The sequence below is a fragment of the Poecile atricapillus genome, chromosome 10 (genome assembly GCF_030490865.1).
Source record: "Poecile atricapillus isolate bPoeAtr1 chromosome 10, bPoeAtr1.hap1, whole genome shotgun sequence".
Classification (NCBI taxonomy): domain Eukaryota; kingdom Metazoa; phylum Chordata; class Aves; order Passeriformes; family Paridae; genus Poecile; species Poecile atricapillus.
Window position 1 is genome coordinate 17,503,009 of NC_081258.1, and position 25,804 is coordinate 17,528,812.

Here is a 25,804-nt window from a genome sequence, read left to right on the forward strand (position 1 = left end):
TCCTCCCCTCTCCATTTGGGTACTTTCTATGACTGTGTTCTGATTCCTCTCTGTTGTTATTAATGTGAATTTGTGGCTTAAAAGCAACTTTTTGAGATGGTGACATTTAGGATGGTAATTTGAATGCATCTTAAGGGATCCGAGTGAGACTCTGAATGGGAAGGAGATCAGTCATTAGGAGCTTTTGGTTCCTGGTCATTCATTTATAGGCACAATGTGAATTTATTTTAGAAATTTGCATCTAAATTTAGGGGTCTTGGCCAATCAGATATGCAGATCTTAGGAGATGTTTTTGTGGTTTGAGAGGGAGGCCGAGGCATTAAAACCTCTATCTTGAGAATAATGATGCTTGGAAAAATTCATTTAAGAAAGATGCTTATATCCTATGATTAGTTCAGGTTAACCTTTGAGGTCTCATTTTCACAATGTAAGTTGTTTAATGACTGTGAGGAGTGTCTGGTAGAAGTTTTGCCTGGGCTACTTTGGGATACTTTTGATCTTTTGAGAAGAATTAATGTTTCATTCTCAGGATTTTTTTGATTAACTTCTTTGTTTGTCTGTCCATATTGGCATCACAGAAATGCAGCATTACACAGGCGGAAGCTTTACCATTGTTCAGCTCACCCTTGTCTGGCAACAGAGCTGCTGTTTCATTTTGTTGTTAATGGTCTTCTGTTACTGATGAGTGAGGTGCACATTTGAAATAGGCAGTTTATATTGTGGTATTCTTAAATGCATGGACAAAAACCCTCAGCTGTTTTCCTTGGATCTTGCTAGGTCTGATAAACACATTTCAAGAGCAGCCATGAAATGTTTTTCTTCACTTTTTGTCCTGTAGCTCATAAGTCAAGACTGTCCAGAAGTGGAAAGAGCTGTTTATTTCTCTGGTCCACAGGCAGAGCAAAACCACTTCCTCAGTTTTCTAATAATTATCTTATCTTGAGAGCACACATATTTCTATTTCAGTGCTGTCTCACTCCTGTTCTGCAGGCTCTTTATCAAGGGTTTGAAAAAAGGGAGCTGGCTTAGGAAAGTGTGTGCTTGTGCAGGGTTCCCATTCTGCCATGCTCCAGTGCTTCTCTGGAGAGCTGCGAGGTGAAAGTGATACAACAGGTTATGTTAAATAACACAGATCTCTCTGGAGCTGGCCATGAGGAAACTCACAAACGTTTTAATTATTAAGCTTGATTTTCTCTTTATATTCCTACTTCAGATATTTTTCTTGAAAGTAGTAGTTACTGTACTAGCTGGCAAGGTTGGCTGGCTACCTAAGATATATGTGGGTGGTTTAGGTGGGTAAGGTAGAATTGTATCTTTTCTTTTTAGTTTCTGTTGAACAGTTGTCATGGCAATTGGAAAATTACTTGCTTAGAGTTAATGCCATTTGTGAAATCACATTTTCTATGACCCAAAGGGCAATGTGTCTGCATCTTGTCCATGGAAAATCAGTGATAGTGAAATAATAAAAATAAGACAGTTTTTTTTTTCTTTTTCTGGTCCTGTTCTACTATCATCTGTTACTATTTATTTGTGGATTTATGGTTTGCAAACTGGCAGAATTTGCATTTCTTCTCCAATACATATCTGCATTTTTATATATATGGTTTTTATTTTATATGTGTGTGCATACTTTGAGTTATCCATCCTACCATTTCAAGCTCTGCAGTTGTACTGATTGAATGTTGTTTCCTTTCAGTGGATCTGATGGAAATAAAAGAAATTCGCCCAGGAAAGAATTCAAAGGACTTTGAACGTTGCAAAGCAAAGCACAGAGAAGAACACTGCTTTACTGTTTTTTATGGTACCCAGTTTGTCCTCAACACCTTAAGTTTAGCAGGTACTTTTATCTTCTTCCTTTCTTCTTTTAAGCTACCGATTGAGCAAGTCAAACACATTGATAGAACAGGAATGCACAGAATACTGCGGTTTTAACTTCTGCAGTTCAGGAGTGCACCAGATGCTTAAAATCTGGAGCCAGACCTTTTACTCAGCCCTTCTTTTCTGTGACCTGCTGCATTTGGAATGTTTCACTTTCAAGTGGTGTGTTGTGTGAGTGTTGTTTCTGCTTTTTTCTAGCAAGGTAGACTTTTGCTGGTTAAATAACTCCAGTAAGGTTTTCAGCACTGAAGAGCAGAGGTAACATTGCCCTCTTTAAAGACAGCTTTTCAGTGTGGCCAGAATATTGTCCTAACATTTTCAATTTGGCCAAAATGATTTTGGATATAATAGCCATAAAAAGTTACACTGCAGCTGTATCACAGAAATTTTCCTATTGCCTGTGAGCAATTGCAGATTAATTTGGAAAGATGAAGTTTTAGTCTGGGTTATTTGTGTTTTGTTATTTGTTATTTTCTTATTTTTTTAGTTTTGTTATTTGTGTGCATGTCACCTGATAATACTAAACCCCTTCTAAATAAGTATTAGGGAACCATAAATAAAATTGGAAAGTGATAAATTTAAAATGAAGAGATTTGTGTGAAACAAAGGGAATTTTTACCCTATATCTATAGAAAGAGTTGGAGCACTTTTTATTACAGGCAAGATTATCCAGGGTCACAAACCCAAAGATTTGGAAATGAAAAGAGGTATAAATTTTTACGGTACAGACTGAATAAAATTTCTAACTAGTGGAATTTACAAAGAGATTTCTAAAAAGTTTATAGTGGGTCGTTGGTTTAGAACCATACAGACAATTCATTTGGAGTCATAATTCTCTCTGTCCTGAGCGGGAACGTGCTTTACCCATTAAAATTTAACTTAATTGGAAAATCTTAATGTAAGAAAAGGGGAGTGCTTTGTAAGTGCTTTAATACTGCTTAATAAATTATTTTATTATTAGTTATGGGATTAATTTCTTATAGATTGCAATATTAGAAGACAATTTTTTTACAGTCAGATGCTTTTGAAATGAAAGACTGCTTGTGATCCATTCTTAGAGGTTTTTAACTTTAAACAGTTTTACCCATTACCGTTAATAACTTTAAATAAGTTTTACCATTGTTGACAGAAGTCTGTGAAAATTTTGAGTAAGTGGCTGTGCTTACGTGCAGCTGTGCCAGGGACTTCAGCTTGATTTCCTCTGATAGTCCTTCCCCCATGGCAGTTCTCAAAACAGGACTCTGCCAATACTTTGAAAACACTTGGTACCATGAGCTGTTGCTGTAATGCAGAACAACATGATATAACTTTCAGTTAAGGGGGAAATCCTTTTCCTTGTTGAAGGGCTTTGTCACGGTTTCTTAAAACAATATTAAAGAATTGTTCCTTGAAGGGAATGGTAGCTATCATAAAGGGCAGAATTGTCTTGGGAGAAGAATTGGTTTGGCAGTGGTAGTGGGTGTTCTTTCCAAAATTGTAACTAATTGAAAAACGTTCCCATGGGGAGCTGAGGCTGGGCTCCAGCTTCATCCTTGGGGGATAAAACATTGTTTGAAAGTATGTTTAAATAAAATGTAATCTTCACCTTTTGAGAAACTGGTTTGCTTTGAAGGCTGATAAAAGATTTCAGCTCCTGTGTGAAAATAATTTTTCAGAGCTGGTTTAATTGAGGAATGCCTTCATGCAATTTGAGAGGCAGCTAAATCAAATGGACTTTTCCCAGCTGAGGGTGGTAAAGATTGCATCTCATGCAAGGTTCTTTCAGCTTAGCTGGTATTTCCTAGGGAAAGCTGTGCCCAGCACAGTTCCTCATCTTGCTTCTGCTGGGTTGAAGAATTACCAAATGCAATCATGATAAATGATGGGAAGGACTCTTCAGGTTTGGGAAATGGAAAGGCAAACTGAATTTTAAACAAAACAAGGCAGTGATATACTAATTTGCAGGGTTGGGAGGAAGATGTACCTGGCTTCTAGCTAGGACACATAAGGAATTTTAGACCTTTTTTTGACTTGTATTAAAATGTTTTATATACACTACACCAATTCTGTACATTGCTCACTTTGTGTTTGTCTTGCTAAAATTTAGTCTGGAACAATCTGTGTTGAGAGGCATGGTTAAGATAAATAGAAGGTGATTATGTCAAAAGCCAGTGTATTGCAATTTTGTTGTAGGCTGCTGGGAATATAATGAACCAGCTTTATGCTACAGTAGTACTGAGTTCTTTTGCCTGTGCCCTTCAAGTTGCTCTTGAAGGTCCTGGGCTTTTGCCACTTTGGAGACAGAAGATAAGAAAATTAATTTAGATTGTGTTACCACAGGAGCTCAGCAGTAGTTTTATAGTGTTTTTGCTGAAATATTGAAACTATTCTTCTGTAATAAACAGTCTTCTAAAAGCAGATAGTTTCTGTCAGAACTTACCTACCCCCAAATTTATGCTGTTTTTTATTAGTTTTATTAGTAGCAACATGAAGCTATGTAATGAGATTTATCAAAGAGAAAGGTTAGTCAGCATATTAGGGTTTATTTAAACAAGTTGTGTCTTGGTTTTGTGTTGATTTTGTTTTGATGTTTACCATAGCATACTATTTTTTTCAGCTGACTCTAAAGATGATACTGATAAATGGTTGTGTGGCTTGAATATCTTGTATCAAGAGGTCATGAGTGCTCCCACACCTGCTATCACAGAGAGGTACGTGGACATATTTTCACTTTGTAAGACTGGGAATTGAAAGAGGAAAATCTGAATGAAATTTTTAAGGTGTAGCAAGTGGTGCTTGCCAATTACACTAAGAACACTTTCCAATTAGTGCATGACACTGAAACCTCATATGGAAATTCTCAATATCTATTTTGCTACATAGGTGCTGCAGGTGCTCTGGAGTCACACTCTGATTCTTACATTAATGTGAACTTGCAATTCACCTTGTTCTGTGCACCCAAAACAAAATCTCTTCATGAGATCACAAGAGCAGCTGGTGTTTGTGTGTTAGCTTCTTGGAAAATTCAAAAGTCAGCCATTTGAAACTGCACTTTTATCCTTCTGAGGATGTTGTGTGTGAAGCTGCTCAGGCTCAGACTGCCAGTTCTGTGGACAAGGTTTCAGTAATGTTTCCATACCCCATTGCTTTTCATTACTGCTAGCATTTTTGTTTGTGGCCACTGCTGTTAGTGAGGATATGCTCTGCCCTTGCTTGCTCCCTGACCAAATTGTGGCTTTGACACTGGTCTTGTCAAAAAAGAGTAATTCCTGTTGAGGCTGGAGATTAGCTTAGGGGTGCATTCATTTTTTAGATCAAAATTGTGTATGTATTTATTTACTATTGGTGCAACTAAAAGTATTTTACTGTGCATCTAAAACTGACATGCAGTGTAATGAGGATTTTCTTTAACATTCTCTAAACCCTTTCCCTTCTCTCTAGTTTTTAATTTTTATGCATCTAGCAAATATTTGAGCCAGCAGCTCAAAGATAAATCTGTCAGAAATCATTGACTTTATGGAGTTACTCAGTTTAGATTAGCAGAAGTTTTGGCTCACTTTATTCTTTAACTTTTTCACAGCTTCTGGTTACTCATTCTTTTCTGTTCTGCCCACCCTTCCCCTTCCTGTGTTGTTTATGTGACTTTAAAATGCAGAAGAAAAGTACATATTTACAAATGTGTTTAAAAAAAACTGGCTGGATCCTTGAATGCTGCACTGGTTTTTTGCTTTGCTAAAAGAGATGAATCTTAAGACTTTTAAGTATTTCTGTTGAGTTTTGTCTATGGATTTTGAAATTTCTTTGGCTGTATATTCTTTATAATTCTTAGATTTATTTTTTTTCTCCCTTTTCTACAAGCTGGCTGAGAAAGCAGATCTATTCTGTTGATCAAACTAGAAAAAATAGGTAAGAAGCTCTGTCTTTTTTCAGATGTTTTTAGTGATTTTTTGTTGCAGATGCTAACATGGAATGAAAAGAAATAAAGAATTAATAGTTCCAAATGTGGAGCATTAGGTGCCTGAAAATGGCATTTTCCCTTGCTTTAGCAACTTGAGTTTTGCCTTTTGCTGAATGTGTTCATAGCATTTCCTCAGGTTTATGTACATGGTATAATAAGGAAACAAATTATGACAATAAGTATTTTAAATTTTAACCTAGAATTACTTTCTCAGAATGAGCAATGAATTATTGTAGAGATGGAGCTCGCCTGGCAATTGGCCTGGCCACGGGCTTGTCTCTGCCTTGTATTTGAACAGACCAAAGCCAAAGAATCACCTCTGACCTGGTGCTTCTCATGTGAAAGAAGTCCTAGGGGTTCTAGCTCCCAGTGTGATGTGTGGCTTCATGTGTTTGACTTTCAGTAGGTCCTTTCAGGTCCATCTGTGATGTGGCTTTGTGGCTTTTACACGCAAAGGAGACCTTTTAAAAAAATGAATTTGACTGCACACCTCTCCTTAGGGTTTCCAAAAATCATGCTACACTGAGAAGAATATTAGCTTTTCCTCCTTTCTGTGGTATTATTTCACCATGATTTTTCTCTTTGCCTGGAACATGCATTTTATTCTAAAGTACAAATCACTGTAGCAAAGCTCATGCTTTTCCTTTTGTGTACACCTTTTCCCAAAAGCAAACTGCAGTGAGGTGTTTAATTGTGTGACTGAGGCTGTGGAGGAAATCACACCCCTGTGCAGACAGCCTGTGGCACCATGCAGGGTGAGCCGAGACCCCATTTCAGAGCTGTGTTTCCTCAACTGGCCACAGTCCCATCCTTTACTGGATATTGATTTGTGCCCCCTGATGCATCTTGAGAACTAACCCTGCAATGGGATGTGTTGTTGGGATTCACAAAGCAAAAGTGAATGTTAGGATGGAGCAGCTGTGGCTGACAGTAGGTATCTGCTGAAGAGGTTTCATTTGTCGCTTTAGGATTGTTTCATTGCAGCAAGGCAGCTTGGATGGGACCAAGGAGACTTGCATTGTGAAGAAGGCAGTTTTTCCTTCTCTTCCTAGATGATTCATGCTTTTAGAAAAATTCAGGAAAGGAGTTCAGACTGAGGTCTGTTGTGTTCAGAGCTGTGGTTTTTATGGAGGTTAATTGTAAAGGCTACCATGCAAGTCCTGTTCCACAGGTTGAATTTTTTTCCATTGGCAATGAAGTCCCAACTCTTTGTTTTCTCTTGCACTTGTCTGGCCAGAGGAAATTCCTTGTGCTTAGTGTTTAGTGTACAAATGGAGTGCTCGTTCTTGCTTCTAATAGTGTTTTTCTCCAGAGGTCTGACGACGAGGCGGAAAGCCAGGAATTTCCTGAGGTCTAATCTGGCTTGGGCATGGACTTTGGCTTAGTTCCTTCTTGCTTTCCCTTTTTCCCTCTTGCACAATAGAGATGAGAATATCTCACTGGGTAGCTGCTTGCAATGGAGGTGTTACTTTCATCAACATGCTAATTGGCTTTGTTGCTTTCAAGCAACTCTGTTCTTGCAGGGGTTTAATGCCTTCTGAATTGTCCTGTAAGTCAAGGCAGAGTCCCTCAGTCTTGTTTTGTTAGGTACTGTTGTTATTGCTTTAATACTTTGTGGGCTTCAGCAATAGGACCCACAGGTCTTGTACCTGTGCTCTCTTGACTTGCTGCCTTGCTGTTATCTAGAAAACTTTGGTTTTTGAAGTGTTGCTGGGATATCACTGGGAATTCTGAAACTGTGAAAAGAATCATCAGGTCTGTGTAAAAGGAACTGGAAGGGAAGACTTGGTTGGGAGAGAGAACTGAGATCATGTTCAGATGTTGCAGAAGGAAAGAGTCTTGCTGCTGCAAATCAGCATTACCAGACTCAATAACATCTGGAGAAAAAGGTTAAAATGGTACAGAAAATTGAGCCTTTTTATTTTCTGTTTGTGCTCATGTTTGGTACAGCCTTTTCATGGTGTTTTCGGTGCCTGTAATTCAGTTTCAGTGGAAGAAAGGCTTCAGTTCATCTGACCGTGTATAAAATCTACATTTAAGCTGATCATCTAGATCTGATTACTAGCTGAGAGAGAAATACATATCTATGCAACATGGTTCTTTTAATTCCAAATGAATTGAAATGCCTGTTTCTCCATGTCTAGCTTGCTTCCCTGTAGGTGTTAAGTTTATATAAGTTTAGAGGTATGTGAGATGAGCCCTACCTAAAATGTTTCTATAGTCACATTTTTGTGTTGATAGAAAATATGAGTAACTGACTAGACACAAAACAACTGTGGTGATTTTGCTATCTTTTTCTTTCTCCTTTTTTCCCCCCAGTATCAGTCTTAGAGAGCTGAAAACTGTCCTTCCCCAAGTAAACTTCAAAGTGAGCAGCATGAAGTACTTGAAGGACAAATTTGCGGTAATTACCTGATTACTTAAATGTATTTGGTATTATCTGATAAGTGTTGATGTTTCTTTTTAGGACATTTAATTGTTTTTGATTCATATAATCTACAGTTAAATAAATTATATTGATTAATTTGTCAGCTTTGTTTTACCTATATCTGAGGGTATAAGAAAATGCACACATAAATGTTCTTTCTTTTCTTTTAATTTTTTTTCAATATGATCAAATAATAACCTCTTCTCTCCGACTAATGCCAATATTAATAACTTTTGAAGGTCATTCTATTCCTACAGGAACCTTGAATATCCCCACCCTTTCCTGCTTTCCAACTCTCCACCCTTAAATCATACATTCTTGCTTCTGCTGCCCCAGCTAATAATGAGTAAATGAGGCTCTACTTCTCTCTCAGTCATGGAAATAAAGTGCAAAATGCAAGGCCAAGGATGGGGTCTCGGAGCACTATGTCATACACCAACATCTGTTTTCTTGTTTGTATTCTTAAAAACATAAATAAATTTAAAAATCCAAATGGTTAGAGATAAATAAGGTTGGAGTAGAACAGAATGCATGAGAGAATGCCAACTAGAGTAAGAGTAACTTGTTCACTGTGCAAGTGCAGTTCAGGGAATTCTAAATTCATTGCATGCTACTTTCTGTTGTAGGAAATAGGCGCTCACAAGGAAGAGCTTACTTTTGAACAATTTCATTTGTTCTACAAGAAGATCATGTTTGAACAACAGAAATTGGTAAGCTTGTCATAGATAGCCTTCATGCTGTTCAACTGCTGCATCAGAGTAGTGGGAGCTGGTTATCTTTTTGTTACTGATTTTCTTTTTTCCTCATTCTTGTACCAGGAAAAGGCTGCAGTTCTGTACTCAATGTGTAGATAACAGTATCAGCAATTGGCCTAAGGAGATGAACAAGTCATTCATGTTGCTTCTTGTGTGTTGGTAGTAGAGATAGGCACAGATATTCACAGGTCTTTAGGAGGAATTATTTTTCCTGTGAGTCTGTTCAGGATGTAGAATGTCTTTTCATTAGATTTGGCTGGTATTTTTTACTGGTAGAAGCAACTCCATATTCCAGATTGCCAGTCCTTTACGGGACATGCATCAGACAGTCTTTGGGAGGCATAAATTCAATGGAATTCCATTTTAGCCAATTTAAGTGAGTAACTGCCTGACTACTGTTTCCTTGTATTTGCTGTGCAGATTCATGAAGCTGCTAGAAACTGCATACTTTTAGTGCCTCTGAAAGTTAGGAACCCTTTAAAACTGTGTGAAAACACGTGATATGAAATTACTTGAATGAATGTCTTTGTTGACTATGAGCTTATTGTGGATTTGACTTTAATTTTGCAGATGCTAAACTAGAAGCTTCGATAGTCAAAGTCAATGCTGACTTTCTGGCAATAGGGCTTGTGCTGTTTAAAAATGATGCTGAAATCATGGTGAAGCGATAAAAAACCTAGATTAACTGAGGATTTTAGTTTTGGCCATGAAAGTCCTGTTAATTAGCTTGAGCAGAAAGCTGAAAAGTAAAACACACAGTAAGGAGCCTCTCTGACTTCCTTAAGCTCCTGTTATTGCCCTGTGTGAATCATTGCAAAGAACTTTCTCAATTTGCTTGCAAGTCCTTTGGGTCACTTGATAAGTTTCCTATGATTTCTAATGATGCTGTGCCAAGCTAGAAACAATTTAGTTTATATTCACTGGAATAAATGTGATGGATGATACTTAATTCCAGTTTTTCAGGGATATCAAGCACAAAAAGCTCCCCAGAAATCTGTTTGTATAAGATGCTATATCAAAGCAAGTATTTTGTCTGAGAATTGTGTTCACATTGAAAGGCCTGAAGTGCAGTTGCCAGCCTTGGCAGTATGTTTTTTCTTATTCATTTAATTAAAAATGTGTCTTGCCAACTTGTATGCAACTCTTCTAGAGCCGACAGGTGTTTATTTCCCCTTTCCAAAACAATGGACATTATTAGATGGACTTAGATAGAAAATTGGATATTCTGTTGTTATTACTCTTTTTTCCCTTTTTTTATGTTTGTTCTTTTTTTGTTTGTTTTTTGTTTGTTTTAAGATTCTTGATGAATTCAAAAAGGATTCCTCTGTTTTCATTCTTGGGTGAGACTCTTCATTTGTATTATTTTACTGCATTTTCATATGGGTGTAGTGTTGCAGGATTGTTTTTTAATTACCTCACTGTCTTTTTTTGTTTCCTTTTCTTTTTTTTTTTTTTGTTCTGATGTTTTAGTAAGTGAAAAGCAATCATTAATATTTTTGCATTCAAAAAGGTAAACTTACATTGGAAGTCCTGATGATTTTTACTTTCTGATTACAAAAATGGTATGGACTGAAGTTGCCTGTCCTCTGATTTTATAAAGAGCTGAACAGAGCTATAGAAGGACAATTTGATGCAGAAAGTTTTGTTTCATTCTGGAGGGTGATGTGGTGCACAGGCTTTGCCTAGACCTGAGCTGAATGCTGATAGTAATGGTTTCTGCATCTTCCACTTGATGGACTTGAAAGTTTAAGTAAGATGTGTACAGCAGGAAAGTCCCAGGCATTGCTAACCCATTGATTGTGGATTAAACTGGTTTATTTTAGTTTTGAATATGACACTAACAGATTAAAGAAATAACTTTAAAAGTTTGCTCTGAGTACTGAGTATTATCTTAGCTCTGGGTCATGTAATGGGTTAAACTGTGAGGCTGCTTAAAACGTAGATTTATAAGCACCTTCCTGGTACCATGATGGTACCTTGTCTCTTGCTGGTGGCAGCACCACCAGCACTGTAAATCCAAGATACAAACCCATGTCATCTGCTGCTTTAACATCTGATTAACCTCTCATTTCTTTAGCTTCACTTTCCCTTTCTTTTTTTTAAGAAATACTGACCGTCCAGATGGTTCAGCAGTTCACCTCCATGACTTCCAGAGATTCCTGCTACACGAGCAGCAGGTGGGAAGGTTACAGAAATACTGAACTCTTTTTCTTGGGGTTGTATCACAGAATTCTGTGCTCATTAAGAGAAATGTGAAGACTCATAGAATATGATTGATGCCACTGTACTACTGGGCCTTGTAAAGATTTTTCCTTTGTTTCCATTGACATCCACAAGAACTACTATTTTTCATCTTTATAAAGCCTCTGAAGGTACACCAGAGGACAAGAGGGAGGACAAAGTAAATAAGGTTTTAACAAGCTTCCACTTAGTCATGTAGATAAACAGACAAGGTTAGAAGTAAATGTTGTATGCAGTCAGAGATGAATGCCTGGCCTGGTCACTGCTGTCACCAGAGGGCCATTGGGGTAATGCCTTGGCCATGGCAGCCAATTTTTGCAGTTCTCACATTGCTGCCTGCCTGCATTCCAGTCAAAGGTAATTTCCTAATGAATGGAGCCAGCTAGATACTGTACCAGCAAGCAGATAAGGATGAAGGCAGGGATTGGAACTGTGTCTTCATGGATTTCATATAATCTTATTTAGCACAGATTTCATGTGAAAAACTGGTGCAATATTTGCTAGGCACTTTGCAAATGTGATTGAAAAGTGAGACCTACACTTCCTGTGTAAGCTTGCTTTCTTTTTCTCCCGATTTCACTGTTTTCAAAGGATGTTCAGCTTGCACTTAGAAATGAGAGAGATTAGAGTTAAGGCATGTCCAAGGAGGCCAGCTTTTTTCTCCCTGTCAATGCACATATGTACTTAAGTAGTGTGTATCTCTCTGTAGAACTCTGTTCCTTGATTTTTGTACTGAATAACACCACTTCTAAAATTTTTTTTTACTGTATTGCAATTATCTGAAGGAATCTTGGGCACAGGATCTCAGTAAAGTCCGAGAACGAATGACGAAGTTTATTGATGACACTATGAGAGAAACTGCTGAACCTTTCCTCTTTGTTGATGAGGTGAGATAATGGTACTTTGCAATAATTCTCACAGACTACTTTCACAGAATTTTCACTGGGTGGCAGGGCCTCTAGGCCCCTCTTGCTGCATTGCTGTATTTCTTTTATTCTTATAGGGTAAAACTGTTTAAATTCAGTCTCTCTCTTTGTGTTGTAGTTCCTTGCTTACCTATTTGCAAAAGAAAACAGTATTTGGGATGAGAAATATGATTCAATAGATGTGCAGAACATGAATAATCCTTTGTCCCACTACTGGATTTCTTCCTCTCATAACACGTAAGTTACCAAAAGTCCCGTCGTCTATCCCAGTTCAAACAAATGTAGCAATAAATTATGCCAGAAACGTGCTGTGTGGATGTGTGAAACCTTCTTACAGTGTGGTATAAATGTGGTAAATAAAGTTTCTGAGACTCTTTTTTCCCTTTCTCATAAGAAAATACAGGTTTTGAGATATAATTCAGCTCAGCTGCCAGAAAACCCAAGTCCTGTTAAAAAATAAAGTGTATTGAGTTGAAACTGTCTGAAAGCCTCTCTCCCTTCAAAAATTTAAGTTACTGAAGTGGCTTCTTTTTTTCTCAAGCACCGATAGCCTCATTGAGCTCATGTCAGAATTCATTAGTTGTACAAAGTATGTGATGAGGAGTTTGAACTGTCTTCAAGTGAAAGGGATTTGCTTGTCTAGCATTGCAGTAGAATAAAAGGTGTAAAGAGAGGGAGGAGAGATGAACAAATAAAATCACGCAGGGAATGCAATAAAGTGGATATGGATATAGCATACAGGTGCATTTTGAAGTATAAGGTGTGATATTATTCTAAATACCTTCCACATCCCTCCCACATGCTCATGCTTGAGTATGATGAGGTTTAGGTAGGTTTCAAAGCTCATGATTTGCTCTCTAGAAGGATGTCAGAGTTTAGATTGAGCCTCCTATAATTTGGTCCATTCAAAAACCTGATAGCATCAGGTTTAGCAAAGTCTTGTTCTTCCATCAGAATTAGAAAAAAATAAAAACCAAAACAAACCACCACCGCTACCAAAAAAAAAATCATCACTGTCCATGTCAGGAGGCAAAATGTCACCCAGTGAGTGAGTGAGAACTGGTTGAAATTGACTATCTGTAACCATTTCTTTTTACTCCTTAGATACCTGACAGGAGACCAGCTTCGCAGTGAATCCTCTACAGAAGCTTACATCAGGTGCCTCAGGATGGGATGTCGATGTATTGAGTGTGAGTAAAGAGCTTGTGGAGTGGTTTCTGTACAGTTTCCCCTGTTTACGAAAAAGGAAAAAAGAACTGAAATCAAGAACTGTTTGTTTTCTGAATTTGAAGTTAGTCATATAAAAATCACTGATTCCTTAAATTATTTTTCCTTATGTCTCACCAATGCCTCATTCACTTCCTCTGATTAATGTTCCCAGGCATTTTTAAGAGTCTTCCTAAATTTCCTCTCACTTTACACCAAAAATCCAATCCTGCATCTGTATGAAAGCTTAGGATTTAAGCTGGAGTACTTGTGTAGCATAGATAGTTTATTTACCTTCATTGTTATACAGACAAGCTTAAGGCACAGAGATTTTTGTGATGTGGTGCCTTTTGTCATCCTGTTTAACTTGCTTGTAAATCAGTTAATGTCTTTGTTCCCCAGCAATTGTGTATGTGTCTTCAGCTCTGTGCTTGTGTTCCTTATTGAGAGTTTTCACTTTAATTTCATGTTGTTTATTTGACTAATGCAAACTGTATCTCAAATTAGAGTTTCAGGGTTGAAATCAACAAAAGACAGAAGCTCTCGGCTTGTCACTTGTTGGAGTGTATTTATCCCTGGAAAATTACTGTAAACTAGCTGATTTACACTGTAGTTGCCTGAATCTCTTATTTCCAGATTCCTACATAATAATGCTTTGGGAACATTTTATAATGTTGTTTATTTGTCTTGCTCTTAGTTAAGTAAACTCAGTTTCCTCTGTGAGAGATATAAATTAATCTGATAGAATGTTTTATTAGAACATTAAGGTCTATGAATCAGTCTATAGAACACTGAAGTTTTGGATGTAGTCTTACCAGATTCATTTAAGGAGCTACCTGGTCTCTTACTTTTTCCATTGTTTGTGTTTCTTAGTGGATTGCTGGGATGGTCCTGATGGGAAACCCATCATTTACCATGGGTGGACACGGACAACAAAGATCAAATTTGATGATGTAGTTCAGGCAATCAAAGACCATGCCTTTGTTACATCTGAGTAAGCTTTGTTTTCCTTCAGCCTGTTTTCATATACTTAGACCTTTCTGAACTTAATTTCTCTGTAATCTAGAGCAAAAAGTAATCAGAGAATAATGGATTCCAGTCGCTTTCACTATTGCCACATGTGAGTCTTTAATTGATGCTGTTTTGAGGAAGAGTCCCAGTGCATAACAATTTGTTGCTAAGGAAGATAGTGGCCACCCTAAAGTGGTTTCTGGCTCCTTTTTTGGATCTTCTTTTATTAAGTTGAAAGTGAAACTTCAAGGGCTTAATAGTATGTCTTAAATCTTTTAAAAATTCAACAAAATACTACAATTGACAAATAATAAGTCTGTCATGTGGTGTTCCTGTTGTAGGGAAGGTCTTAGTGAGATGATACAGAACTCATAGCATGTCTCTTGAACTGGTAACATCAGTTTAGATCTGCATCTCTGCCCTTCTTTAACTTGTGTTGAGATGTCCTTAACATGAAAAATATTACCCAATAACTGGAGAAGAAATCAAGCTGTCAGTGTCCTGTTTTTCCATGTTACCACTTGGACACAGAGAGGCAGTATTTTCCCATGTGGATCAGTGTCTGCAAAGGAACTTTGTGTTAGTGACAACCATACTATGGGATGCATTACCCTTTCAGACTCTTCTCAGAGTACATGTGATGGAAAACAGACATGATTTTGAGGAGAGGAGAAACAAATTTTCACATAATGGTACCTTAGCAGTGAAACTGTGCCCAAAGAGCTTGGAGGGAATCTTTGTCCTTGCATATATTCAGATCTTGGCTGGATAAAGTTCTGAACAACATGATCTAATCTAGGAATTGGGCCTTCCCAAAGAAGAGGTTTGGATTAGATAGGCCTTCACAGGTCCCTTCTGACCCTGGCAATTCTGATTGCACATCTGTTATTTGTTGTGTCTGTATCTTCCTTTTGTCTTGCTTCTTTTAAATATTTTCTCTCTTCTGGGGGCTGAGGGAGGGTATTGTCTTCTTTGCCTTGCCAGCTGTAACAAAAAGAAATTGTCTTTGTTCACCTTGGTTTTGTCCCCCAAAGATACCCAGTCATTCTGTCAATTGAAGAGCACTGCAGTGTGGAGCAGCAGCGACACATGGCCAGAGTGTTCAAGGAGGTGTTTGGGGATCAGCTTTTGATGAAGCCTGTTGAAGCCAGTGCAGATCAGCTCCCATCACCAACCCAGCTGAAAGAAAAAATCATCATCAAGGTAGGCTTGCTTTGAGAACAAGAGCAGGAGCCTGAAATACTGTTCCTGACTTCACAGATAAGTTTCAAGAAACCCCTTGCTTGAAGGGTTTACTGGTTACATTTGGCAGTAATGAACAGTGTTCTGTAAAACTCTGTATTAAAGTGCTTGCTCTTGGTTTCCTTTGCAGTAAGTCTTGGCAGTTCAAGCCAGATCAAAAGTAATTTCTTTTCTAAAGGTCTTCCAGCTCCTGAAATGTCACTGCTAAATTTCAACAAGGGTTCACTGCTGCAGATGTTCATCACAGATGTTTTACACCATGTGGCCTGCTTAAAAATGATAGAAGTATGTTCTTGAATAGGAAGATAGATCAGTATTACTATTTTTTTTTCAAAAACTGCCTTTCATTCAAGTGAAACCCAAACACTTGCGGCTGCACACGGAAGTTGTGAGGATTTCACAAATTGATGAATGTTTGCTAACTCAGTGTGATTTAAATATGCAGTTTAGTGAGCCACTTGTGAAACAGAGGCAGTACTATGAGAAGGCAGTCTCTGTTTGTGTTGGACCTTGTGGGCAGTGCATGTATTTTATGAGCTCTGTTTTGCAGCAACAACACAACCAAAAGAAGATTTCTCAGATTGAAACTCTGGTAGAACTTTTCAAATGGCAAAATTTGGTGAAGAATCTCAGGGCTGCTCATGATCTCTGTAGTAAAATAATAATTACTTTTGTTCATGCTTCTGTTTTCTTGCTCTTGTGACAGTATTGCATCCTATGTATTAGATATCTGAATGGAGGAAATAAGGGTAGGTAGGTATAAGAATATGCTCTTGAATGTAAGATTAGAAATAACAGAATCCTGCTATAAGGTGGAAAACTTCTGTGCTTAAGTTTTTGGGGATTTTTTTTGTTCTCTCCAGACTGTTTTTTCCATGCAGAGAAGAGAGGGGACTTGCATAGGCACATGATTAGTAACATGACAGATTTGATTTAAAGGGAATTACAAACTATTAAGAATGTGCACAAGAGAACATCCATATCACTCTGTGCTGTCTAAAAGAGCATTGACGAGTCTTTAAATAGATCAGCACCTGCCAGTGAGCTGGTTGTGTTGTTTGGCTTTTGTTTGGAAAATGTTGTCAGTAAACAGTCAGAGGCAACACCTACTCCACTGGCCTGTGAGATTTTTCAGATAGGCCTCTCAAACTGAAATCAGCCAAGAGTAGGCTGTGCCAAACTGAGTGTGGTTGAGGTCTGATATGAGGCAATCCCATCATTAAGTGCAGTTAAGTAATTGTTATTGCCTGTGGCCCCTTGAGACACTTTTGTGAACACTCTAAAGAAAGCAGAACTTGACGCCTTTTTTCATAAAGGATTTTCTTGTACTCCTTTTTCTCATAAAAGGGTGAATTCCTCATTCATTTTAATTCCTTATCTTTTCCTTTGGTTTTGATTTTTGTTCCTTATGTACTACTTTCTGCAGAAGGATTCCTGTTTATCCTTATTTTTTGGTATGTGTCACTTCATGTTTTCTGTTCTCTAAAGAATGGTGAGATCTTATCAAACTATTTGTTTCTTCACTGCTTCAATGATACCTCTACTAGTTTTTTTAACCTTTGTTACAGGATCTAATTTTAAAGAAAGAAGTTCCTGCCCTGTTGTTCCTTGTGGAACAGCTGCTGTTATGATAATGACAGAAGGTGGCTGTGCAATGAAGGGAGATACTTCCAGTAACACTGAGTGTGCTGAAACATTATGACCAATTTTGTGTGGGATTCTAAGTGTATGAATGTTGATTGTTTTTTTTTTCTGTTTTTTAAGCACAAAAAACTGGGGCCAAAGGGAGACATTGATGTGAACTTGGAAGAAAAGAAAGAAGAAAAGAAGCAACAAGGAGAACTTTACATGTGGGACACAATAGAACAGGTATTATTTCTGTGTCATTGCTACAGGTTGTTAATCAGTTCTATAATACTGAAAGCTGACATGAATTTTCTTAATATTTCTGTAAGTAATACTATCAGTTGAACAGTTGTGGATGAGGGGAAGAAATTATTTTTTTTATTGTTGCACCCTGTTTTGAGATTGTGGTTGAGAGTGGTTAGTGAGTTTCCCTCTGTTAATGGTTTTATTATCTCCCAACTTTCAGAAATGGACTCGACACTACTGTGCTATTGCTGATGAAAAACTTTCATTCAGTGATGATATAGAACAAAGTGCTGATGAAGATTCATCAAAGGTGATGGCTGTGTTTTATTATTTAAGCATTCTCTTTTTGTTATTTCAGATTATTTAAATGTCTACAGATGTATATTTCTTATGCTGATGAAGTTGTAGACGTTTTGTTTCAGATAACAAGTGTGGCAATAAAAAAATATATAAAAGGGTCTTTGCCAAGGTCAACCTTAGTTAACCTTATTTTTAATAAAGTAACTTTTTCCCCTGGTTAGTGGAGGAGTACAAGGACAATGAAATGTAATTTCAGTACTTCTATGCTAAAACTGATGTGTGCACTAAGTCTTTTAAGTATTACTGCTATTCTCAAACTAAGCAGAATGAACTAATGTATATTGTGTTGCTAATGTGTTACTTGGCTATTGTGGATGGTAAAGCAGGGTAATTATAAAAGTGATTGGCTGGAGAGCTCAGGCCTAGGAAGAGCTGAAATCCTGAAATAGTAGATTGTTACATATCACCAATAACAAGTACTTAGTTTCAAAGTGATAAAATTAGAAATGCACTTAAAAAAATTCTTTCTTTTCTGCTCTAGGAGGTGAAACGAACTGAACTGCACTTGAAAGAGAAATGGTTCCATGGGAAAATGAAAGGAGGGAGAACAACTGCTGAGAAACTGCTCCAGGAATATTGTGCTGAAATGGGTGGCAAGGATGGGACATTCCTGGTCAGGGAAAGTGAAGCTTTCCCTGACGATTACACCTTGTCATTCTGGTATGGTCATTATCAAACAAATTTAATGTGATATTTGTTTGTCTGGGTTTGGTGGTTTTTTTTTTTCTGGCTGGAACATTACAAGGAATAGTGTCAGATGGATTTCTGACCCAGAGAGCTGTCAAAGCAAATTTTGCAGAATAAGTTTATGCCATATTTAAAACTACTGTCAGTTGAAAAATACTGGTTTTGGTCCTGTAACCTCCCTTGTCAGGACATTTGTTGCTTGCTACTTTGGCTGTTTTATGAGATGACACAGATTTCTTGCCTCTTCACAAGCTCACTAAGTAGCTGACCAGGAGTGGGTGGGGAAATACTTCAAAAGAATAAAATCTGCTACAAACTCTGTATTTCCCTTATGCCCTCTCTACTCCTTCAGGAGGTCAGGCAGAGTCCAGCACTGCCGGATCCGTTCCACCAGTGATGGGGACACTGTGAAATATTACCTGACAGACAACCTCACCTTTGACAGCATCTATGATCTCATCCAACACTACAAGGAGGCCCACCTGCGATGTGCTGAGTTTGAGCTGCGCCTCACCGACGCTGTGCCCAACCCCAGCCCTCACGAGACCAAAGAGTACGTACAGAAGCCAAGCACTGCTCTCATGTCAGTGTCCTTGCCTTGCTTTAGGTGGGATTTTTGCACAGAAAATTCCCTGGATTCAGGAGCACACTTCAGTGTTGCTTGTCTGTGGAAGTTTGAGGAATAGGCTTCCTGAAAGATGCTGAGGGAGAACACTGACTTTGTGAGAACCTGGTACAAGAGCGTGGTCACTGGGAAAGCAATTTCCCAGCAGCAACTGAAAGTTCAGTGAGAACTGTAATGCTGTGGAAATGTGCCAATTCTTCCTTTGTCTGTGCAATGTTTTACAATCCCCAAAGGGTCGGGTTGGTTGTTTAGTAGTTGGCTGTGGTTTGGCAACTAAGTGGTTATGGTCTGTGCCATCTGGAAGCTCTCTTACTGGGGCAGTGAGCCCAACAGCTACATTTGCCTCACCCCACCCTCCACCTCACCCTGTCAGAGCTGGTTAGGCTGACTTCAACCCGTGTGACAGGAATTAAGCATGGTGCTTATTTGCAGCTGGTATTTGTCTGCCATAGAGCCTGGGCAGAGCTTGCTCTTGTTTTTTGGCAGAATATTGTTATCATTGCCCTTTGTTCTGATTTCTTTGCAGTGGGCAAAAGTGAATCTTTGCATGTAAAGTACTAATTTGTGACTTTAAAATTCTTTATTTTTTTGCCCCCCTGGGATCTGGGATTTACTGACTACCCATAGATAACTTTGGAAGCCAGTGAGAGGGGAAGGAGAATTTAAGGGTTAGACTTTCCTGCCTTTCTGCATAAACTGGAATTACACTGACAGTATAAGTGGCCACAGCTTCACTGAAGGCACATTGGATCCAAGACAAGCCCATCCCTATGGTGGAAGATAAAATCAAGCTTTGAATAAAAATTAAAATTGCTGGTGTCTTTCTTTTGTCTGTGTTTAGGCTTTATCTTAAATCTACTGTGTCAGAATGGAATAAATGTTGAAAACCGAATGGCAGACTAAAAGCAGGATGCAGTGCCTTTGTTTTAGGAATAAATGCAGATTTATGTTTTATGATTTCAGACAGACAAGGTGTTCTGATATATTCTTGATGCTTTCATCCAAAATAAACTGCTGTCTTACAATGTTTTGTAATAAACTGCTGTCATAGGTGCCAAGGTAGGGAAAATCTAATGCATAATTTTTCTTAGAATGTTTGAAACTCTGTTGTTAATAACGCTGTCTGTTACTTTTCAAAAATGACATTTGACAAGCCATGTAATGCTTTGCCCATTCTGGCTTTTCGCTGTTGCAGCTGGTACTATAACAACTTGAGTCGGGGTGAGGCAGAAGACATGCTCATGCGAATTCCTCGGGATGGAGCCTTTCTCATTAGAAAGAGAGATGAGCCTGATTCTTTTGCCATGACTTTCAGGTAAGAAAATAAGGTTAGGACTACCTTACCTAGCAGCCCAACAATATTCTGGTTTTTCTTTTAAAAAAATAATGGTCTCTTTAGAGTCATGCTATTCTTGCTTTCAAACTTTGAATAATTAGCGTGGTTGATTTGTGCAGCAGGTCCATGTATAAGAATGTGTGCAAGAGATAATTTGTGACTGGCCTGAACCTTTATGCTTTTATAAAGATTGTTTGAGCACCAGCTGTCCCATTCTTCCCATACAGAACTATGAGTGGCCCTTCTTTCATTCCCTGACACTCCTTGCTAAAGAGTGTTATTTTGAAGTTTCCTTCAAAACTGTAGTGCACAGGTACAGGCTCATCAATGATTCTATGTCCTTACCCTCTAGAAATCCTGACCTGTCATAGAACTTTCTTTAAAGAAAGAAGAAAAAGAAAGAAGAAAAAGAAACTTTCTTTCGTAAAACTGAAATGTCAAAGTGAAATTGTTGGCTCCTCTCACCAGGGGAAATAGTTTTGAACAGTTTTGTGGTTCTTGTAAAAATATTAATGAAATATATAGAATTGTAGTGTTCTGCATCACACCTTCAGATCAAATTGTGTTTCTCTGAAAATGCGTAGTTTAGCAACGTATAAAGTTGCTTACTTACATGACTTACTGTGTATTGAAGATATCAAAAATTCCCAGTCTCCTGTGTACTTTGGGGTGAAGTTTTCTGCTGTTACCAAGGTGGACATTGAAGTGGCTGGAGCTGCAGCATCTCAATAAAGCCATTTCACACGAGAGAAAACAAGAAGTACCAAAACTTCAGCAGCTTGAAAAGGGTGTAGGGGTCTTTTTGGATGGGATGGTTGTCAATGGATGGCTTTTCTGCATTTATCAATGCAAACACAAACCTTTTGTTTAAGCCCAAGAGATTTTTTTTTTTTCCTTTAAAAACTGATTTCTGTAGCTATCTAAAAGATTATAATAATCATAATTGAATAAAAGAGGCTTTGTTAGAGAGAGAAATCCTTTCACACGAGGAAGGTGCACAAAGCAGTTCTGGTGCAGTTCAGAGCCCTGGTGCTCTCCCTGTGAGCACTGACACCTTTCCCAGCTGTGCCCTTGTTCCACAGAGCGGAGGGGAAGGTGAAGCACTTCCGAATCCAGCAGGAGGGGCGGCACTTTGTGCTGGGAACCTCAGCCTACTTTGAGAGCTTGGTGGAGCTGGTGACCTACTACGAGAAGCACCCGCTGTACAGGAAGATGAAGCTGCGCTACCCTGTGACGGAGGAGCTGCTGGAGCGCTACAGCACGGTACTGGGCTGGACTGGGATGGACTGGGATGGACTGGGGGGCTGGGCTGAGCTCTGGCTCTGGTATGGGATCTCTGGGAGAGGTTAAGCGGGTCACTTTCTGTGAAATTGAGGTGGCTATACTGACTTCTCTCACAAAGGTGTGAAGAACAGCTTCATCTTTGATAAAAAGCTGACTCTTGCATTCCCCATGATTTCATTAGAGAAGCCCCACTGTGTACTGGGGGTCGTTGCCCTACTAAAATGAGTTTTTGATAATAACCTTGCCTACAGTTGGGCATGTCTTCTATTGCTGAAGTGGGCATTGATCTTAAATGATCATGCAGATGCCAATTGCTAAGTGCTTCAGAAAAAATGAAATATTCTCCTGTGCCTCTCACTCTGGACATTTCAGGGATGGTGTCCCACTGCCTTCTGTGGTAAAAAATACCACTGAAGGATCACTCTGAGATAAGCATGAGGAAATCTCCCCAGCAATATTGTCTCTAGCCATTGACTAAACTAGGAGCCTGGATAATTAGCTGAGGATAAAGGGCTACTTTCTGGATAGATGTGTTTCATTTTGAGGGAGCTTTGCTTTGGAAAGCCCGAGGTGCTGTCTTTACTTTTCAAGTGTATGTCTTTTAGAAGCTGTAGGAAACCACATCTGGCAGGTGTGAGGAAATCAAAACTTGGGGATTTTGTTTTTTCTGGGAAGTCTAAAAGGGACTAAAAAGATTTTAGACCTCAGGATTTTTTATAATGTTGTCTATAGCAAAGGTTCTGTATCTTAGAACTGGGTTCAAACGGAATCACAAGCAGAGGATAAAATTAAAAATATGACTCTGTATATTGTTGCAGAGTTATCTAATAGTGAAACCTGTACTGGTACTAAAGTACCGAAACACAAAAATCATAAGTGCGGGTATTTCTTTTTTGGTTGCACATAGAAGAGTACTCACAATCAAAAAGCTTTTGACTGATTAGGAGATCAGTCAAATACTTTAATGATTCAAATACTTTAATACTTTATATGGTATTGCTGTTTCATTGGGTTTTACTGTTCATTAAACTGAGGCATAGATTAATTAAATAACACACTCATCTTCTGTTATGTTCAGCTATGGAAGTGAGCAAAACAGAGGTGTCTGTTCCTTCTGTCGGCCTATGTGCTGTCATAAAGGTGGTTTCCAAAATAAATGTTCTATAATCATAAAGTACTTTTATAACTTTCTGATTCCTGGAACTTGATTATTTTTTCTTTCTTGTTTTTAGGAAAAAGATATTAATTCCCTCTATGAAGTCAAGATGTATGTGGAGCCCAGTGAAATCACCCCCACAGTGGTATGCATAAAGAAAGATACTCACACTTACTGTAGACTTCTAAAAATTAGACTTCTTGTTTTCCTGTTGGCAGTAATAAGAAGAATTGAAAGCATCAGGTTGTTTTGTCTAGGGGGAACTGGACAGTAGAAATTTAAAGGGTGTGACTTTTTACTAGCCTCTCTTTAAAATTTGTACCCACACATTTTCTCGTGTGCAAATCCTGTAGCGATTCATTCAGACTGGCAATATGGGCACGTTTTGCTCCTGGGTCTGTGGAAGTTTTTTGATTTGGTGGGCTCCCAAAATGAAATACCTGTGAGAGGATTCAATTTGAGAAGGGCACGTCTTCATGGGAAGAAAATACAACATGAAAATTTCCGTGTCTGTGGGTGTCTGTGCACTCTTGTTCCATTAGCAAACATGTTCTGCACGTACAAGTGCAGAGTTTATTCACATGCTTTCCATAAAAATTTGGTGCCTTTGGTCTATTAATGAGTTATTAGAGTTTTTATCCTTTATATACTGTTTTAAAAACAAGTGTCCCAGCACACATTACTTACCTGTAATTCTTGCTAGTGCCTGCCTACTTGTAAATTCTCTTGAAAATCACCTACTTGTAAATTTTGTGACTGTAATTCTTTTTAGTCTTTTTGCCCAGTGAATTTGTATTGCTGCTGAAGCATTTGAGTAGTAGTAAATTCAGATAAAGGTTTTGCTTATCCTGCTAAAACTATGTCTTCCTAAAGGAAATGTGACCAGCAGAATAGATGATGTGGTTTTGAAGTGGAGTTTTTGTACGTATCTAAGCCTGAAAACTCCAAATGCTTATGAATATATGCTATAAAAATAGAAGATTTAAATTTGATTTTGTTTTTTTTTTTTTTGTTTTAATTTTTGGTTTTATGTTTTCTACCTTAATTTTTTTTTTCTTTTTTTTTTTCCCAAGCTGATACGTGAATACCAAAGTAGCATCACTTACTTCCACCAATAGATGTCACTCTGGAACTTCAGTATTTTGTTTTCTAGGCTTCATAACAAAAACAACAACAAAAAAATCCAATCCTCCCTATTTTTTTTTGTTTTAAGATTGCATTATTGATTATTTTATGACCTGTCCCCCCCAGATGACCCATATGCTCTGTTTATCTTAAAGCCTCAGAGAACAGTGAAAGCCTTGTATGACTACAGAGCCAAAAGGAGTGATGAACTGAGCTTCTCTCGAGGAGCTTTAATTCATAATGTCACAAAGGAAACTGGAGGCTGGTAAGGACAAAGATTTCTCCTGAGAGGACTTCTGGTGACTTACTAGATGGAGAAAAAATGAGCTTTGAGTAGTAGTTTTTAAAACTGCCTGTTTGATTTCTGCTTATTAACTGTGCCCTTATAAATCTTTATGTCAGTGTATTAAAAAAAACCAACAACCCAAACCCAAAATCCAGTCATCTTCAATTCTCCTTTCATGTCTTTTTTACTTTTCTATCCCACAGCAATAACCTCAGCCTGCAGAACCTCCATAGCCTGGTATATCCCATATATTTCCCATTCTACATCCATCCTTCCTGAACATCTTTGTGTTCTGGGAAGTCATTGCAGTCATTGCTCTACTTCTGTCCTTGCTCTGCTAAGCATTTCTCAGGAATCAAACCCACCTATTTTAGTGCTCTGTACAGTCTCCTTTCATAACAGGTTTTCTTTTTTAGCTGGCTTGTAAATTGCTTGGAAAGCTTGGGAATCTAATGTTTCCCTATAGTTTCTACAGGGTAATCAACCACATAATAGTATTTTTAGTACTGGAGGGGGAAAAAGCCTCTTAAGTCATTAATTGCAGTTTACAGTAACTGTAATCCCTCTGAAATCATCTGTTACTACAGTTAATGATCACTTTGTTAGAGCTCTTAGCTACTTCATCATTTATATTTTTGGTGATATCCAGCTAGACAAACTATTATGGGGTATTAATGACCAATTTCTTGGGGATTATTGTTTCATGAATGGCCTTTTGAAGATCTTTAACTTTTTTTTTCATTCTCTCTGCTTTTCTGTTTGAATTCAGGTGGAAGGGGGATTATGGAGAAAAAGTCCAACATTATTTTCCATCTAATTATGTTGAAGATCTGTCATCTGATAACTCTGCTGAGCTTGAAAATCAGGTGAGGGTTACGGTTTGTCCCCTACATTTCCTTGGCTACCTACTGGAAGTCTGGTTTATACACTCACAATTCCACATGCTGTGTTTGAGAAAGCAGAACAGAGGGATCAATGGATTCTTCATTGTTGTCTGCTGCTAAATATTTTTGTCAGGACATCCCTGGCTGAAACCTATTTAAGAAGATAGAATATCTTGAGTTGGAAGAGATCCCCATGTATCTATGATTTTATGATAGCTGAATTGGTGACATTTTAGGAGATTCTGGTTGTTTCCTGCTAATAAAAATCCTAAACAGTTTAGATTTTACACAGTTTGGCTAAACAATAAAATGCCTGAAACTTAACTAGTATTCCTGTATAATCACTGTCTTAATATTTGCAAATAAGAAAATTATATGTCCAAACACACCTTACTAGTCATTTTACTCTCCATTATCAAGATTTTATGTATAAACCAATCCTGTTGGTCAAAATAGTCTAAAAAATCTGGTCCTGTATCTTGGACAAAGAGCTCTTGAACAAAAGAAAACAACTGAACAGTAATATGTTTTAACATTTTTGAATTTCAAAATTAAAACATTGAAT

General features: G+C 38.0%; 1 protein-coding gene across 5 annotated transcripts in view; it reads left to right on the forward strand.

Annotated features, from left to right (window-relative positions):
- PLCG2 (phospholipase C gamma 2) overlaps positions 1-25,804 on the forward strand; it is a 66,778-nt gene that overhangs the window by 27,691 nt on the left and 13,283 nt on the right. For 4 of the 5 annotated variants that reach the window (XM_058846284.1, XM_058846286.1, XM_058846285.1 and 1 more), the window contains 21 exons: positions 1,697-1,837; positions 4,475-4,568; positions 5,716-5,763; positions 8,135-8,219; positions 8,870-8,953; positions 10,295-10,338; positions 11,103-11,175; positions 12,025-12,126; positions 12,284-12,402; positions 13,270-13,355; positions 14,245-14,365; positions 15,417-15,585; positions 17,389-17,493; positions 17,717-17,806; positions 18,338-18,516; positions 18,896-19,096; positions 20,364-20,483; positions 21,587-21,767; positions 23,021-23,089; positions 24,225-24,334; positions 25,125-25,221. In XM_058846284.1, coding sequence (XP_058702267.1) covers positions 1,697-1,837; positions 4,475-4,568; positions 5,716-5,763; positions 8,135-8,219; positions 8,870-8,953; positions 10,295-10,338; positions 11,103-11,175; positions 12,025-12,126; positions 12,284-12,402; positions 13,270-13,355; positions 14,245-14,365; positions 15,417-15,585; positions 17,389-17,493; positions 17,717-17,806; positions 18,338-18,516; positions 18,896-19,096; positions 20,364-20,483; positions 21,587-21,767; positions 23,021-23,089; positions 24,225-24,334; positions 25,125-25,221 — 2,318 coding nt within the window. Of the gene's footprint in view, positions 1-1,696; positions 1,838-4,474; positions 4,569-5,715; positions 5,764-7,266; positions 7,365-8,134; positions 8,220-8,869; positions 8,954-10,294; positions 10,339-11,102; positions 11,176-12,024; positions 12,127-12,283; positions 12,403-13,269; positions 13,356-14,244; positions 14,366-15,416; positions 15,586-17,388; positions 17,494-17,716; positions 17,807-18,337; positions 18,517-18,895; positions 19,097-20,363; positions 20,484-21,586; positions 21,768-23,020; positions 23,090-24,224; positions 24,335-25,124; positions 25,222-25,804 lie in introns of those variants that run through there. The other variant, XM_058846288.1, reaches the window with a different exon arrangement.